At 46.8% G+C, this 18,068-nt stretch overlaps 1 protein-coding gene across 1 annotated transcript; it reads left to right on the top strand.

The window, feature by feature from the left end:
• Positions 1-8,068: 8,068 nt before the first annotated feature.
• On the top strand, positions 8,069-16,393 carry PIM2 (Pim-2 proto-oncogene, serine/threonine kinase). Its single transcript, XM_088469092.1, has 6 exons — positions 8,069-8,245; positions 10,103-10,209; positions 10,383-10,433; positions 11,874-12,237; positions 13,521-13,697; positions 14,242-16,393. The coding sequence occupies exons 1-6, from the start codon at positions 8,206-8,208 to the stop codon at positions 14,343-14,345; spliced, it is 843 nt and encodes a 280-aa protein (XP_088325218.1). The 5' UTR covers positions 8,069-8,205; the 3' UTR covers positions 14,346-16,393.
• Positions 16,394-18,068: the final 1,675 nt, after the last annotated feature.

Raw genomic sequence — 18,068 nt, 5'->3', positions numbered from 1 at the left:
AGGAGATGACACCGCTGCATGTAATCTGGATTTGTGGCTTATTTAGTAACATGTACCATAACGCTAGCAGCCATTTAGTGTTGCTATGGGTTACAGCACTTGTTCTTATTGCATTGTGGTGTTAAATACCTCCCACAGTGGTTTCATTATAGATAAATATCGCTGACCAATGCAGGTTAGACATGTTTGGGAGGGCAGAGGATACACACCAGGGAAAGTGACGATAATAAAAGTGGGTGTGAATAGGGTGAGGGGGTAAATATCCAATGAATGCTACATCTACAGCGTAAGTTGATGTTATATTTGTGGTTTTGGTGAGATTTCTTCCCAGGTCCCCAGCGCTCGTGTTCATGGTACAGTCGGACATCGCATCTTGGCGCATGATGAGAAGCGGTGTGATGTCGCCGAAGGGGCGACTGACACTGATGGCGGTATTACTGGATTAGCAGCCGCGCGCAGTTTGTGGCAGATTAGCGGGGATGCAACGTTCTTGGGAGGCTAGAAGAGGGGGCACAATGAATGGAGCGATCGTGTCTGTGTATTATTTGTAAGGCGCCCCAAGGGGAATAAAAGTGACAATAAATTGCAGCCTGATACATTAGCATACAGTTACCATAATTATAGGGGAGACAGGAGCGGGCACAATACAGAGAAGAGAGCAAATCCCCAAATAAACTCTGGAACCTGTTGCAAAAGCGATTTATGATATTACAAAGTGCGATGATATGGTAACGCCGCAGGAGGAGCAGCCTTGTGTAACTAGACGCCTCCTGCCGGCTTCTCTGATCCGATGCTGCATCCGAGGAAGACGATCCGTCTGCAATGCCATCGGTCATCTCAGGATGGCTGGGAGATTTGCGCTGCGAAGCCAGTGACGCGACATTGCAGCCCGGAATCTGTACATGCTCGGTGCAGCTTCTGCGCACGTAAAGACATCGGCGATGTACAGAAACACCAGGCTTTCGTACATCTCGGAATTAGTCCCTGTGTTGGGTTATTACATACAATATTGTGACCGTGGTAACTGTCATTTCAGATCTCTGTTCTGTTGATGATTACGGAGTTTCTGGCTATTACTAGTAAGGAATTGTTACATTGGGTTCATTGCGCCTTGGCTGTGATTTTAATCGTAAATCCCCAAAACATTATCTTATCTGTATTACACAGAGGCCCTGAGTGCCGGGATAATATTTAGGAATATCACGTTATATTGCGCCTCTCAGAGGACGGGGTAAAATCTGATGTCACATACATAGAGGAAGCCTCGGAGAGCTGGAGGGGACGTATTTGCACACGATGAGAAGCCGTTAGCTGGTGATTGGATGGAAGGTTTCTGGGCTAAGGAGAGATTCCATTTGGGAAAAATCTGGATCTGTAGCTCTGATGTGCTGGCTCTTGTAGAACTACAAATCTCAGCCTGCAAATAGTTAGCAAGCCACAGATAACTTATATTAGTTGTCTCTCCCTGCCCTGACTAAAAGGGGGGGGTGATATATCCGGTATAAGACAATAATATAATTTTTACATTGCATTGTAGTTTGTGAGTCTGGGGAATCACATTATAAATAAAACATGACTGTAACCAGCGTCTCCACACTATAACCACAGACCGTTTATCTAGAGGTGGTAAGAAGTGAAGTGAGGACGATGTTGTTAGTACACAGAGGAACAGCAACACCTCTGACCACAGGCTGATGAGTTATATACTGTATACACACTGTGGGCAGGGATCTGGGCCTATGTGTTAGTTACTGGCACCACCACGCTCTTACAGACCATTTCTGGTAAATGGGAGTTTACAGTGACCGGTAGCTGGGCGTCTACAGAATGTACACAGTGATCCTAACATCCATCCTAGATCCCTACACAGTGATCCTTACATCCATCCTAGATCCCTACACAGTGATCTTAACATCCATCCTAGATCCCTACACAGTGATCCTGACATCCATCCTAGATTCCTACACAGTGATCCTAACATCCATCCTAGATCCCTACACAGTGATGTTTACATCCATCCTAGATCCCTACACAGTGATCCTAACATCCATCCTAGATTCCTACACAGTGATCCTAACATCCATCCTAGATCCCTACACAGTGATGTTTACATCCATCCTAGATCCCTACACAGTGATCCTAACATCCATCCTAGATCCCTACACAGTGATCCTAACATCCATCCTAGATCCCTACACAGTGATCCTGAAATTCATCCTAGATCCCTACACAGTGATCCTAACATCCATCCTAGATCCCTATACAGTGATCCCAACATCCATCCTAGATCCCTACACAGTGATCCCGACATCCACCCTAGATCCCTACACAGTGATCCTGACATCAACCCTAGATCCCTACACAGTGATCCTGACATCCATCCTAGATCCCTACACAGTGATCCTGACATCCATCCTAGATCCCTACACAGTGATCCTGACATCCATCCTAGATCCCTACACAGTGATCCTTACATCCTAGATCCCTACACAGTGATCCTTACATCCATCCTAGATCCCTACACAGTTATCTTGACATCCATCCTAGATCCCTACACAGTGATCCTAACATCCATCCTAGATCCCTACACAGTGATCCTGAAATTCATCCTAGATCCCTACACAGTGATCCTAACATCCATCCTAGATCCCTATACAGTGATCCCAACATCCATCCTAGATCCCTACACAGTGATCCCGACATCCACCCTAGATCCCTACACAGTGATCCTGACATCAACCCTAGATCCCTACACAGTGATCCTGACATCCATCCTAGATCCCTACACAGTTATCTTGACATCCATCCTAGATCCCTACACAGTGATCCTAACATCCATCCTAGATCCCTACACAGTGATCCTGAAATTCATCCTAGATCCCTACACAGTGATCCTAACATCCATCCTAGATCCCTATACAGTGATCCCAACATCCATCCTAGATCCCTACACAGTGATCCCGACATCCACCCTAGATCCCTACACAGTGATCCTGACATCAACCCTAGATCCCTACACAGTGATCCTGACATCCATCCTAGATCCCTACACAGTGATCCTGACATCCATCCTAGATCCCTACACAGTGATCCTGACATCCATCCTAGATCCCTACACAGTGATCCTTACATCCTAGATCCCTACACAGTGATCCTTACATCCATCCTAGATCCCTACACAGTTATCTTGACATCCATCCTAGATCCCTACACAGTGATCTTGACATCCATCCTAGATCCCTAGACAGTGATCCTAACATCCATCCTAGATCCCTACACAGTGATCCTGACATCCACCCTAGATCCCTACACAGTGATCCTGACATCCACCCTAGATCCCTACACAGTGATCCTGACATGCATCCTAGATCCCTACACAGTGATCCTGACATCCATCCTAGATCCCTACACAGTGATCCTGACATCCATCCTAGATCCCTACACAGTGATCCTGACATCCATCCTAGATCCCTACACAGTGATCCTGACATCCATCCTAGATCCCTACACAGTGATCCTTACATCCTAGATCCCTACACAGTTATCTTGACATCCATCCTAGATCCCTACACAGTGATCTTAACATCCATCCTAGATCCCTAGACAGTGATCCTAACATCCATCCTAGATCCCTACACAGTGATCCTGACATCCTAGATCCCTACATCCATCCTAGATCCCTACACAGTGATCTTAACATCCATCCTAGATCCCTACACAGTGATCCTAACATCCATCCTAGATCCCTAGACAGTGATCCTAACATCCATCCTAGATCCCTAGACAGTGATCCTAACATCCATCCTAGATCCCTAGACAGTGATCCTAACATCCATCCTAGATCCCTAGACAGTGATCCTAACATCCATCCTAGATCCCTACACAGTGATGCTTACATCCATCCTAGATCCCTACACAGTGATCCTAACATCCATCCTAGATCCCTACACAGTGATCCTAACATCCATCCTAGATCCCTACACAGTGATCCTAACATCCATCCTAGAGCCACAGTTACTATTTTCTGTCTCACAAAGAAAAATCCAAGTGGCTCATTTAAAACTCGCTGATGCCTGCAAGTCACAGGTTATTACATTTGCCCTTCAGAATGGGGGCAGTTTGCCTTAGCTAAACTGTAGTGTAAAAATAAAGCTTTCCAGTATCTGTAGGTTACAAACACTGCATACTTGCCTACTTTTGAAAAGGCGTTTCAGGGAGAGTGTGAAAGCAGCACCTATGAGCGCGGCGGTAAAGTGGGCGTATACTGATAAATCTGAGGGGCGTGTCATACATGTGATGGGCGTGTACTGCTACATCTGAGGGGTGTGTCATACATGTGATGGCCGTGTCATAAACCTGACTTACATCCAAATGTAAATGAGCCCAACAGCAGTCAGTAAGATCCACTTGTTGATGAAAACACACTAATACTTTTCAGAAAATGCATGTAGCCATAGGGATCATTGTGCCTTATACCCAATGCAGGGAAATTATACTAATGACCCCTTTCGAATGTATATATCTCTGTTTTTTGTTTTGTTTTCAATATAACAGCTTCATAATGAGGGTAAGGTGCAATCAGGGAAACTGCTGGACTGGACAGGGAGATTGGTACTATTTCAGGGAGTCTCCCTGACAATCGAGGAGAGTTGGCAGATATGATACACAGAGGCAGCCGGTACATTTACTCTGCACGCAGAGGCAGCTGGTACATTTACTCTGCGTGCAAAGGAATAAAAAACAAGTGCATCCCCCCCTTTCATTGCACACCGGATTGTCCAGGTGAAAAGTTTTGCTTTGATCCCAACTACCAGTCACACCCCTCAGTGTCTCCTGATGATGGGGGATCGGTAATGCGGCTACTGAGAAGTTCTGACCCTATTTATGGAAACAGACACATTAGGATGAAGTTAGATTTATCCCCACACACATTGATGAGAGGATGGACGTATTCTTTAGAAAAATCTGCATATAGTAAAATTTTTCTTAACCTATCTACCTCTGAGCTGGAGATTTCAGTTGGCCTGTTTCGATTCAGGTTGGGAAGATGTTTGTTTGCGCTCTCGCCCCTTCACCCTCTGTATTCACTACAGTAGAACTTTGGAGCTGATTCAGACTCGCTTGGATGCGTTCGCTTGTAGCTGACCGATTGTCGCAATGCACGTGTGCGAACCACGGCGAGGGATTGGGAAGCTTATGCTCACCCAGCATAGACAGCCCAGCAGACTGAGTGACAGGAGAATCCGTTTATTGGGTGGTGACGGGCAGGCAACTAGAAACGGGGGAGTGGAGTTGCGATACGCAGGCGCGCCTGAGTGTCCCAACGCCGTTACAGAGGCGTGCATAATTAACAGGCAGATGACGTGCAAGTGGGCGTCTTATGAATGGCTGGTGGGTGTCTGCATACACAAAGTGATCGCACGCCCAGACATAGTGGGCGTGCTTATGCCTTGCTGTGCGATCGCCTGCCTTGTCGCAGACGAATTTGCATACGCATCGCGCGAATATTCGCATGGAGCGAGAGGGTCTGAATGAGCTCCTTTGTTACAGTAACAATCTGTTTCCTCCAACAAATCGCAACGATCCAGTCCCTGGAAATGGAGCCATATGGGGCTGGTTACATGGCAGCTGGTAGATCGTACATACAGGATATGAAATTTTTTTTTTTGGAACACTGGAGCTCATTCAGACACTCTCGCTGCTGTCGCTGGTATGCTTTGTGCGCATGCATCGCAGCGCCCGTGCGCATACCTTAGCAAAAGTTCACAATGCGTTCGCTCGCTGCGCTTAGACAGCCCAGCAGAGTGAGTGACAGGAGAAGCCGTTTGTAGGTGGTAACGGGTGCTGGCCATTAAAAACGGGGGAGTGGAGGTGCAAACGCAGGTGTACCTGAGCATCTCAGCGGCGTGTTAGAGGTGCGCATAATTATAGGACAGTGTCATAGTACACGTCACCTGGCTGTTTTTTACACGGACGTGCTCGCAGTACTTACGGAAGGGTATGGTCAATCTCAAGCGCTGCGATAGCATCCGATGTACCGATGGTTGCATACACTTCCTGGACATAACATGCACAAGTGGGCGTCTTAAGACAGGCTGGTGGGTGTCTGCATACACTATGTGATCGCTCTCTAAGAAATACTGGGCGTGCTAATGTATTGCTGTGCGATTGCGCTGCCTACGTAATTTGCATATACATCGTGCGAGCGGCTCTGAATCAGCGCCACTATCTCTATATGAATTTACTTTGGTACAAATTCTGACACTTTTGAAAAGCAGATAATAGTGTGTGGATGCACATTTGTTAGGTTATCTCTGTAAGGGGCCCAGTTATTAATGATTTGCGATGCGATCTGGGCGTGATATTAGCGCCCATGATGGCGTTTCAGGATGCGTTCATATTGGTGAGGGGACGGGGGCTCAGGGACGGGGGCTCCGAATAGAGCTCATACCTGCCATGTGCTGGCAGTGCGGTGATTGCGTCAGTGGTCTCGTCACTCCTGTGGGCTACAGACCAAGCTTGAGCACACAAGAAAAACAGTTAATAGTAATACAAAACAATACAGGACAAGGACATGGTACTATATAACTTTCTGTCTGTGGCTTCCTGCTGCCTCAATTCCCCTCCTCACATCATGTCACTGACCCTGTCATATGCAGCCCTGTCCTCACTAACATATCACTCATCTGATATACTCTGTGCTGCTGGGGGCCCTGCTCCTCCCACTATATAACTTTCAGTCTGTGGCTTCCTGCTGCCACCATTCCACTCCTCACATCATGTCACTGCCCCTGTCACACGCAGCTCTGTCCTCACTAACTCATCACTCATCTCCTGATATACTCTATGCTGCTGGGGACCCTGCCCCTCCCACTATATAACTCTCAGTCTGTGGCTTCCTGCTGCCCCAATTCCCCTCCTTACATCATGTCACTGCCCCTGTCACATGCAGCCCTCACTAACACATCACTTATCTCCTGATATACTCTGTGTTGTTGGGGACCCTGCTCCTCCTACTATATAACTCTCAGTCTGTGGCTTCCTGCTGCCCGCATTACCCTCACCTCAGATCATGTCACTGCCCCTGTCACATGCAGCCCATCACTCATCCACTGCTATACTCTGTGCTGCTGGGGACCCTGCTCCTCCTACTATATAACTCTGTCTGTGGCTTCCTGCTGCCCCCATTCCCCTCCTCACATCATGTCACTGCACTTGTCACACGCAGCTCTGTCCTCACTAACACATCACTCATCTCCTGACATACTCTGTTCTGCTGGGGACCCTGCTCCTCCCACTATATAACTCTCAGTCTGTGGCTTCCTGCTGCCCCCATTCCCCTCCTCACATCATGTCAAATCAATAAAATGGGATTATGGAAGTTCAGTAAACAGTAATACAGACATATGAGCAAAAACTATGGTTAGAAACAGTACTATAGCAAGGATGGAACAATGGGGCAGATGTATGAAGCTCTGGGAAGTGATAAAGTGTAGAGTGATAAGCGACCAACCAATCGGCTCCCAACTGTCATTTTCCAAACACAGCCTGTAACATGACAGTTGAGAGCTGAGTGGTTGGTCGTTTATAACTCTACACTTTATCACTTTCAAGAGCTTCATACATCTACCCCCATGGCTCTTTTACGGTGTTATCAGAGCAGAGGAAATGTTTATCAACAAACGGACTGTAACATTGTGATCTAAACACCCTGCATCATGCATTACTAGGGTGAGCAACGTAGGGCATAACTCAGCATGTAAAAGATAGACAGACAGACAGACATATACATTGTATCACATGCACTACTCAGCATGTCACTTTGGAAGTAAACAAGCACAAAGGAAACACTGTCTGTTTACACTAACAATCTCCCGCTCACTTAACTTAAACGCCATTGGTTACTTCAATCATTGTATTTAAATACTGTCACCGATTTGTTCCCTGATTGGTTGTCTGGTTGTTATCCCCAGCAAACCACATCCTTCCCTCTGCAATTACCTGGAACTGTAACTGACTTGGTGCCCTCATTCAGATAGAGTGAAGCAGAGCGGGGACAGGACAGAGCGGGGACAGGACAGAGCAGGGACAGGACAGAGCAGGGACAGGACAGAGCAGGGGACAGGGCATCAGAGAACTCCATGGTCACAGGGGAACATCTGGCTTCCTATACATCACAATATTTCATAGTGCCGCCATCTGGAAATGCTCACCAGCCTGCTAGAGACTCTGAGCCCAAATTCAGGTAAGAGAAAAACTTCACCCCCCTTCCTCCCTCATTCCAGCACTTGACCCATCTCCTCATTTGCCTTTAATAATACCCTGTGACTCTCTGACTGCTGTAGAACTACAAGTCACAGCATGCCCAAATCTGCTTATATTAATTTAAGGGAAGATTTATTTCTTTTGTATAAAATCTTTGATATGACCATATTTTAAATCTGACATTTATTTAAATAAAATTCTGTAACATTACTCCCTGAGCTTTTATCCTGACAAGTTTCAGAATAACATTGTACAGGTTGAGTCTCCCATATCCAAATATTCCGAAATACGGAATATTCTGAATTACGGAATAATTTTGGCATGACTGAGGTAATAAAACCTTTGATTTTTGATGGTTCAATGTACACAAACTTTGTCTAAGGCACAAATTATTAAAAATATGGTATAAAATTACCTTCAGGCTGTGTGTATAGGGTGTAAATGAAACATAAATTTATTTCATGTATGTACACAAACTTTGCTTGAGCCACAAAATGATTGAAAATATTGTATAAAATGAGCGGCAGGCTATGTGTATAAGGTGCATATAACACATATATGCATTCTGTGTGTATATTGGGGTCCCATTCCCAAGATATTTCATTATGATATGCAATTATTCCAAAATACGGAATATTCCGTTATCCAAAATATCCCTGGTCCCAAGCATTTTGGATATGGGAGACTCAACCTGTATAAGGATCATCCAGGTGCCCTGGGTGCAAAGCTAAGGCAGATCACTCGCGCTTTCTAAATGAACTCCAATGTTTAGTGGTAAAGTTATGTTTGCTGGTGTAATGTCATAAGGGTGTGTAGACTGCGTCATACATGCTATCTATTGCATGCTGTTTGTCCGGCCAGGTGAGGACACATATGTACAATGCACATGCACCTGTTTAGCAGGAAAACTTGGCAACTAAACTTTTATGGTATGTAAGACCCCTTTCTAGACCTTTCATGGTAAAGTGTATGTAAGACCCCTTTCTAGACCTTTCATGGTAAAGTGTATGTAAGACCCCTTTCTAGACCTTTCATGGTAAAGTGTATGTAAGACCCCTTTCTAGACCTTTCATGGTAAAGTGTATGTAAGACCCCTTTCTAGACCTTTCATGGTAAGGTGTATGTAAGATCCCTTTCTAGACCTTTCATGGTCAAATGTATGTAAGACGCCTTTCTAGACCTTTCATGGTAAGGTGTATGTAAAACCCCTTTCTAGACCTTTCATGGTTAAGTGTATGCAAGACCCCTTTCTAGACCTTTCATGGTAAGGTGTATGTAAGACCCCTTTCTAGACCTTTCATGGTAAAGTGTATGTAAGACCCCTTTCTAGACCTTTCATGGTAAAGTGTATGTAAGACCCCTTTCTAGACCTTTCATGGTCAAATGTATGTAAGACGCCTTTCTAGACCTTTCATGGTAAGGTGTATGTAAAACCCCTTTCTAGACCTTTCATGATAAGGTGTATGTAAGACCCCTTTCTAGACCTTTCATGGTTAAGTGTATGTAAGACCCCTTTCTAGACCTTTCATGGTAAGGTGTATGTAAGACCCCTTTCTAGACCTTTCATGGTAAAGTGTATGTAAGACCCCTTTCTAGACCTTTCATGGTAAAGTATATGTAAGATTTGTATATACTCCCCAAGATTTCTTAAATTAAACGAAGATGCGATCTCCAGCCTTGAACACAAGGCTCAAAGTTAGGTCTGACCAATATCTGCAGTGTGTAAGTCAGGTATTCTGCCAGCGCTACTTACTGATTGGCTGTACTGTCTAAGATGGTTCTTAGAGCGCGGCTAGTGCACCCCTGGCATGTAATACAGTGTATGCTGTTGTTACAGGAAAGGACAGGTCATGTTTCGAGAAGATGTACAAGTTGGGGGCTGTGCTGGGACATGGTGGTTTTGGCACAGTTTATGGGGCACAAAGACTGACAGACCACATGCAGGTGAGTGTTGTGTTTATTGCCTCTCACTATACACACACACACACATATATATAAATTATATATATAAATATATATATTAGGAAAGGTGAGAAACAAGCGCTCTCTAGTGTAATAAATTCAATATATATCATTATATACAGTAGGCTATAATAACAGAACTCTTGCTCCCCCAGGTGGCTGTGAAACACATAAGCAAGAGTCGTGTGGTGGACTGGGCTCATCTGGTAAGATTATTTACCTTTAAACTCCCATGTATCTGTGCGTCACTATAAAACTCCCATGTATCTGTGCGTCACTATAAAACTCCCATGTATCTGTGCGTCACTATAAAACTCCCATGTATCTGTGCGTCACTATAAAACTCCCATGTATCTGTGCGTCACTATAAAACTCCCATGTATCTGTGCGTCACTATAAAACTCCCATGTATCTGTGCGTCACTATAATTACTTGTTATATGTAAAATTTTATATTTTGGACATAAGAATCTCCTTACACAACACGCTTAGTTATTGTTCCTGAAGTCAACTTTTTTATTTTCTTTACTAATTTTTTTACCTTTGTCACCGTGCTCCCGTGCTGGCTATAATGACATTTTCTGCTTCCAGCTTTGCTCTCTCCCCAGAGTAGACTGGTCGCCTGGGCGCAGTAAAGGCTGCCGCTATGTGGTTTGAGACAATGAGCCTGGTTCAGGTGTGGCTGCAGCTTAAATTCAGTCGCAGCTGGACAATGTTTTGTGGTCGGCGCATGAGCCTGTCGTGTGTCGCGAAGGTCTTACAACACTGGTCGCAGTGCGGCTTCAGACGCAGTTTAAAACAGGAGGTCTTATTACAATAGACGGCTCCTGCAGAATATACATATCTTCTCAGACCCACTGCGACCGAAAACGTGGCATCGACCTGGGCTGCTTTCACCTTTCAATCGATCCCAGTATCCATTGATATCCAATTCATTAGGGACAAGTGACATCACTCAGACACTTTGTACCTCAGTGATGTCACTGTTTCCTATTGAATTGATGGGAAGCTTGCCAACCCTTGAAAATATTCTTTTTTTATTTTTTATTTAATGTATTCAGGGGCATTTTATGCAGCCACAAAATTTATGTATATACAGGGTCACACTCATGGGGTACTTTTTTGTCAATTAACCTACTGGTATGTTTGTGGGAGTGCAGGAGGAAACCAGAGCATCTGAGGGAAACATCGGTAGCACATACAAACTCCTCACAGATAGTGCCTTGGTCAGGAATTAAACTCAGGGCTGTCAGGCAGTCATACTAACCTCTATGCCAACCATGCTGCCCATAATTGAGAACATAATTTACAGTCTCAACAGTTTTAGATATACCTCAAAATGGCTGCCCACAATGTGCAGGTTGTGGGTACACTATATTTTTCAGGCTCTGGTATCATTGGGGCATGTCCAAGTGTGGGGGGTGTGGTCACATGTGAATATCAGGGCTTTGTTTGCCACACCCCCAAAGGGGGCGTGGCTGTGCCTCCCCAGCAGAAACTCCCCATGCTATTGCACTGATCCCGCGGTTGCATCATTTCACCCACTGAGTTTCCGAATCTGTCCCTTCTCCACCCTCCCTCCTGCTGCAACCCTGTTTTTCATCTATTTGTCTCCTAGTTACTTATTATAAACTTTTGCCATTTCAGGGTAACTTCTCCCGCGTGCCAATGGAGGTGTACCTGATGCTCAAGGTCAAAGGTCACCGTGGCATCATTGAACTACTCGATTGGTTTGAGACACCGGACAGTTTCCTGCTGGTGATGGAGATGCCGGATCACTGCCGGGACTTGTTTGATGTCATCACGGAGCAAGGGCCTCTAGCGGAAGGCGTGGCGCGTAGCCTCTTCCGGCAGGTGGTGGAGGCAGTCCGGCACTGTCACTCTCACGGGGTCACACACAGGGACATTAAGGATGAAAATCTCTTGGTCAACACCCAATTGGGAGAAATAAAACTCATTGACTTTGGCTCGGGCGCTTTGCTGCGGGACTCCATCTACACTGACTTTGACGGTGAGTAACCCACGTTTAAGTGGAACGGTTACCCACATATATATAGCGACTGGGCTGAAACAGTATTCAGCCTTTAGACTCACAATGAACCAGTGATAACAATGAGGCACGAGGCACAAAATGCTCAGTGATGTCACTTGTTCTTAATCAACTCCTAGGCTGCTCTCTCACTCATTGTTATTGAGACTAACACATTGTCTGCCGCCACTGAGATCACAAGCCGCTGTGTGTGGGAGCTTTCACATATAAATATAATTATATACAATAACTAAAGAAATATAAGTAAATTTTCTACCGTTATAACCAATCACACTCTGGGAGCAATTCAATTCCGGGCAAAGTGCGGTCGCCACGTGCTCCTCCGCACATCAGCAAATTTTAAGGCACCCCAACAACTCACATTTTCCCGCTACGTTAGAGGCCGCGATGAGCCGCCGTTCAGACTGGTTTTCTAGCACTTTGCGGTCCATCGCCGCTAATGTAATGGCCACTTCTGAATGGGACAGCAATGGGGGCGCCAACTGTCCAATTGGAGGCCGAGTATGAGATCTGAAGACACTGAAACTGTTAATTACACTGTGGACCTCATTCAGAGCCGCTCGCAACATGCGAGCGCTCGCTCTGAATGAGGGTGGCCGCTTCTATGGTCAGAGTCGGCCTCCTGGCCGCTCGCTAGGCTGTGGGTGACCACACACAGCTATTGCAAGCGGCCAGGATGATGGTCGCGATGGTCAAGACCATCACGACCATCGGGCTTGCGAAGAGACCCTTGTGGTAGGGTCTCGTCTACCGCAAGCTCCAGAGAGCTTCCGGCTCTAATAGAGCCGGAAGCTCGCCCATTGACATCACTGGTGATGTCAGTGGGGCCACCCACAAACGGCAGGAGTTCCGTCGGGAACGCCTCCGTTTGTGTAGCCACTCCCCCGCCCCGCCTACAAAACAGAGCGAGCTGTCGATCACCATCGACAGCCGCCCCTTTTGTAGTGAGTTCCGGAGCGAGAGAATTTCTCTCTCGCTCCGGGGTTTGTGTGCGCGCAGTGCGGCCGCTGCGCGTGCGCAGGGCGTCAACATCGACCCGCTTGCGAGCGGGTCTGAATGAGACCCTGAGATAGAAGTACGGATTAAGATTAATGATAACGGTTGTTTAAAAAAAAAAAGTAAAAACAAATAATAGCAAGACATAGAAGGATTAATTTACAATTAAACAAATGTATACTCTCGAATTTACTTATTTTATACTGTTCAACTGATATTTCCTAAACCAAGAGCATTTTCTTCCACAGGAACACGGGTGTACAGCCCCCCGGAGTGGGTGGAATTCCGGAAGTACAAGGCGGTGCCGGCGGCGGTCTGGTCTCTGGGTATCCTGCTGTATGACATGGTGTGTGGGGACATTCCATTTGAAAGGGATCAGGAAATCCTAGAGGCTCATCTCAGCTTCCGGACCAGGGTTTCTCCGGGTAAGAGACCCCCATCCCTATATACAAAGCTCTATCAACAAAAGCAGCGGCAGCATTCTATATTCAACTGTCTCGCTGTCTGCCCCACACGTACAATGACTTACCCTGCATCAGGGCGTGTGTTATTATGAGAGCTGAGCACCGCACCACATGCAAGAGAGAATGTAGAGGGAGGTAGGAGGGAGGATTCTATTGTTAGGCCGGGAATTTCTGTGTGGCGAAACGCGTCTCTCCCATCATATCCTGAATCAACAATGCCGTACACACCAAGTGATTGAGAAGACGACATGCAGTGATTGGTCAGTGTAGGGCACAGTCACCATTTACAGCTAGCCTGTGAGAGAAGTCTGGATTACAAATGAACCAGGCTGTAACTGAGGGAAAACATGTGCCAGACTTGTATGATCCAGTAACAACTCTGTCTGCTTGTCATGCTCAGTAGTTTGTCAGGAGGCTGTTTGTAAGGGCTTTCTTTGTATGTTGTGCTTCTTACACAGGAGATCTGCATCTGAAATAACCAATATATGTCTATCTCTCTTTCCAGAATGTGAGAACTTAATCCACTGGTGTTTATCCACTCACCCCTCAGATCGTCCCACTCTGGAACAAATTCTTCAGCATCCTTGGATTAAGGAAGAGTGTGCATAGTGCCTGAAAACTATTAGTCACCTAAGACTCTCTGAATGCACTAAAGGGACTGTATACTAAACACGGGTCAGGTTACTAGGGGAGCTGCCTCCACAGTCCCAGGTCAGGCCACTAGGGGGCATCCTCCACTATCCCAGGGTAGCCACAAGGGGGCTCTATCCACTGACCCAGGTCAGACCACTAGGGGTCACACTCTACTGTCTCAGGTTAGGCCACTAGGGGGCGTCATCCATTGTTATTCTTTAGACCACTAGGGGCACCCTCCACTGCTCCACGTAAGGTCACCAGGGGGCTCCCTCCGCTGTCCCAAGTCAGGCACCCAAGGGGTGCCTTCTACTCTCCCAGGTCAGGTCGCTAAGGGGCTCCTGGGTACAGCAGAGACATATAAATGTCAGATATTTGGCTGCAGTTTGACGTTTCTAGAAGAGGGCTCTCTGCAGTGAAGGATGATAAAATTAATTGGACCAAACTTTACTGCGTGTCTGATAATCTGTCAGCCGTACAACTGGCTACACCCAATGCTGACTCATATTCTGTACAAACAGGGAAAGTAGGTCGATGGGCAACCTGATGTTATGGCTGTTGTCCTAGGACACGGCGGATTGTGGGATATACTATACGAGAGGAGGAACGGACATTTTACCTCTCACTTCCATCTATAATTCATATGTATAAATCATATACATACTTTTCCCATCTGAGGACCTGGGGCCTGATTCAGAGCCGCTCGTAAGCGGCCTCTTGTTCGCTCCGAGCCATGTTTGCCCAACTGCGCATGTGTACGGATCGTTATACGCATGCGCGAACCAGTCACTGCGGTCGAAATTCATGTGCTCGCAAAATAACGAATGCCTGATAATTTGAGTGACAGAAAGAGGCGTGTGTGGGTGGTAACAGGGGAAGGTGCTTGAAAACGGGGAGTGGAGATCAGAACGCAGGCGTGCTTAAAGGTCAAAATGGGCGTTTTATGGGTGTGCATAATTAATACAGCGGCGTCATTGACCACGTCACTGGGTTATTTTATAGCCAGAACTGCTCGCAAAATTGTGCTAGGAAAAACCAACCACAAGAATAGCGAGCAGTTCATACGCTGGTCGATGTACTCGATTAATCTAATAAATAGCGGACATGACGTAGGATGCGAGCGGCCAGGGGGCGTAGTTTCCAAAAAACGACCACAAGTTTTGTTCGCTCGTTCAGACCTAGAGGCGTGAACAGATCGCAAAGAGCGAACGGTTCATTTGAATAGCCACCCCTATTTTCTGGACGAGCGAGCGCTAATTGCGTCCGGCTCTGAATCAGGCCCCTGATTCACTACGGATCGCTATTCTGCGTATAAGCATGCAACGCAGTTACTAATATCAGCGGTGATATGTAAATAATTCCATTCGCATTGCGACTGCAGCCTGACATAAGGACGCCCTCTTCCCTTACACACATCCGTATACTTTACCAACATAGCGAAAATATCGGTAACATCGAACCCATACACACAGTTAATGAAGCCCAGACCTCACTCAGGAATTGCTTACTTCTGCGCACGCTAAGAGACCTCAGGCGGCATCTGGTATCGCAGTGGCTAATTTATGCATACGTTGAAATGCACTGGCACGCCTGCGTTGGCCCGACCGCCCGTCACCACCCACAAAAACGGCACTTTCTGTCAATCACTCTGCAATGGGTCTGCGTAGCCTCTGCGATCGCAGTGTCTGGCTTGCGCACGTGCACTGTGATGCCTATGCAGGCGCAGTGCGAATTAATCCACAGATTGTGTGCGTATAAGCGTGAATCAGGCCCTGAGTCGGCACTTCAGAAACATAAACTTACCGCCACCTGGGGGGGCTCATCCTCCGCAATTATAGACCCTGCTCATGGGCAGCTTTCGTGCGTCTGAGAGGCCATGGAAGATTTCACTGGACCAGTAAATACTTGTGTATTAAATTAATAATGTGTCCAGATGATGTAGGAGTTGTATATATGTGTTTTCTTTGTATATATAAAGTTTTGTAAATAAGCTTTTAAAAAAAAAAAAATCTGTTATTTAATAAATGTCTGCAAATGAGTTTTTTTTATACAAAACTGTGTTGTATCTCCTGTCGTCCTCACCAAAAGGGTTATTTAAGGACACAGGGGGTCATTCAGACCCGGTCGTTAGCGCCGATGCGCTCGGACCGGGTCGATGGCCCCCCACAGAGCATGCGCACGACGGCGCCGGCGTGCGCATGCGTGAGACCCGCTACGACCGACAGCGCCGGTCGTTGCAGGTCTCGATCCAAAGGGGGCGAGCTGTCGATGTTGATTGACAGCTCGTCCCGTTTGGAAGGCGGGCCGGGGGGGGTGGCAGCCCAAACGGAGGCGTTCCCATGGGAACGCCTACCGTTTGGGGGCGGCCCCACTGACATCACTAGTGATGTCAGTGGAGAGCTTCCGGCTCAGACAGAGCCAGAAGCTCTCCAGGGCTTACGACAAGGGAGACCCTACCCTAGGGTCTCGTCGTAAGCCCCGATGGTCTCTGACCATTGTGACCATCACCGGAGCGGTCGTTACAGCTGTGGGTGTTAACCCACAGCCTAACGACCGCAACAGAGGCAGGCGGTCAGGATGCAAGTCGCCGCCCAGTTTCTGAGCGACTGATTGCATCCTCCGACCGCCTCTGAATGAGGCCCACAGTATCTAGTAAAAAATGTCTATATTGGGAAAACTCCCTAATCTTTGACCCCCAAGACTTACCCCCTAATATTTCCAAAAGGAAAGTCAGGACAGATTAGGCCACACCCCTAATCTGCATAAATCACATGTAGTCTATTTATGGAGGTGTGACCGGATGCCCTCGCCAGGCGATCAGTTTCTTTTTGATCCCACTGAATCTTGGGGTATTAGGGATCCCCTCTCACCAACAGTAACCACCTGTTACTGACTCCGCCCACTGCTCCGCGGGCGTGTAACTTTACTGCCATTACGAAACTTCTACGGTCGGTGTTTGGAACCACTTACTTCCACCCAGGCTTCTACATTGGCACCTGGAACCACTTCTCCCATTACACAGCTGCAGCCTCCGGAGCTCCCGGATCCGACCACACAGCATCACCCACTAGAGAGGGTCTGGGGCCGCGTCAAATCAAAATTCATTTTTTTCACAGAAACCGCACCTAGCTCCGATTAGTCCCTTTAGAGATGGGTCCGCGGCATTATGGTTAACCCCTTCAGTGCTGCGTTGACCATTTTAGCCAGGTGGATAAGAGTCTCCGGCCACACTAGGTCACACCTCTTTTCCTGCAGGTCACGCCCCCATTGACCACCAGAAATCAGGCCCTGTATACCCTACAACACTTTGATGGAGGTCACTGTCTTCTCTCTGAAGGTGTACAGATCAGCGTGTGCTCTAAGATAATGTAGGGATTCACCGTCGCAGTGCTAAACCTTTCTCTAAACCACACTAATGATTCTGTTTTAGAACTCACAGAAGCAGAACTGGTTAAATTATGTGTGCGGGTGGGGCAGGTAACCTGACCACATGCCATCAGGAGGGGTAAGTAAGTAAACTGCCACGTACGTCAAAGGCACAGGTGACAGGTGAGACCAGGAAATCGATGTTTGATCCTCTGAGATATGCCTCCATTTATTTCCAGGATGGGACCTGAATTACATGGACACAAATGAGTCACAGAGTAAGTAAAAAGCTAAATAAACAACCGAGAGACGTATGATGTATAAGCTGAGTCA

This window comes from Taudactylus pleione, unplaced genomic scaffold (genome assembly GCF_031769625.1).
Source record: "Taudactylus pleione unplaced genomic scaffold, aTauple2 ptg000013l, whole genome shotgun sequence".
NCBI classification, from domain to species: Eukaryota; Metazoa; Chordata; class Amphibia; order Anura; family Myobatrachidae; genus Taudactylus; species Taudactylus pleione.
The sequence above is the reverse complement of the archived record's forward strand: the minus strand, read 5'-3'. Positions and strand labels throughout refer to the sequence as shown.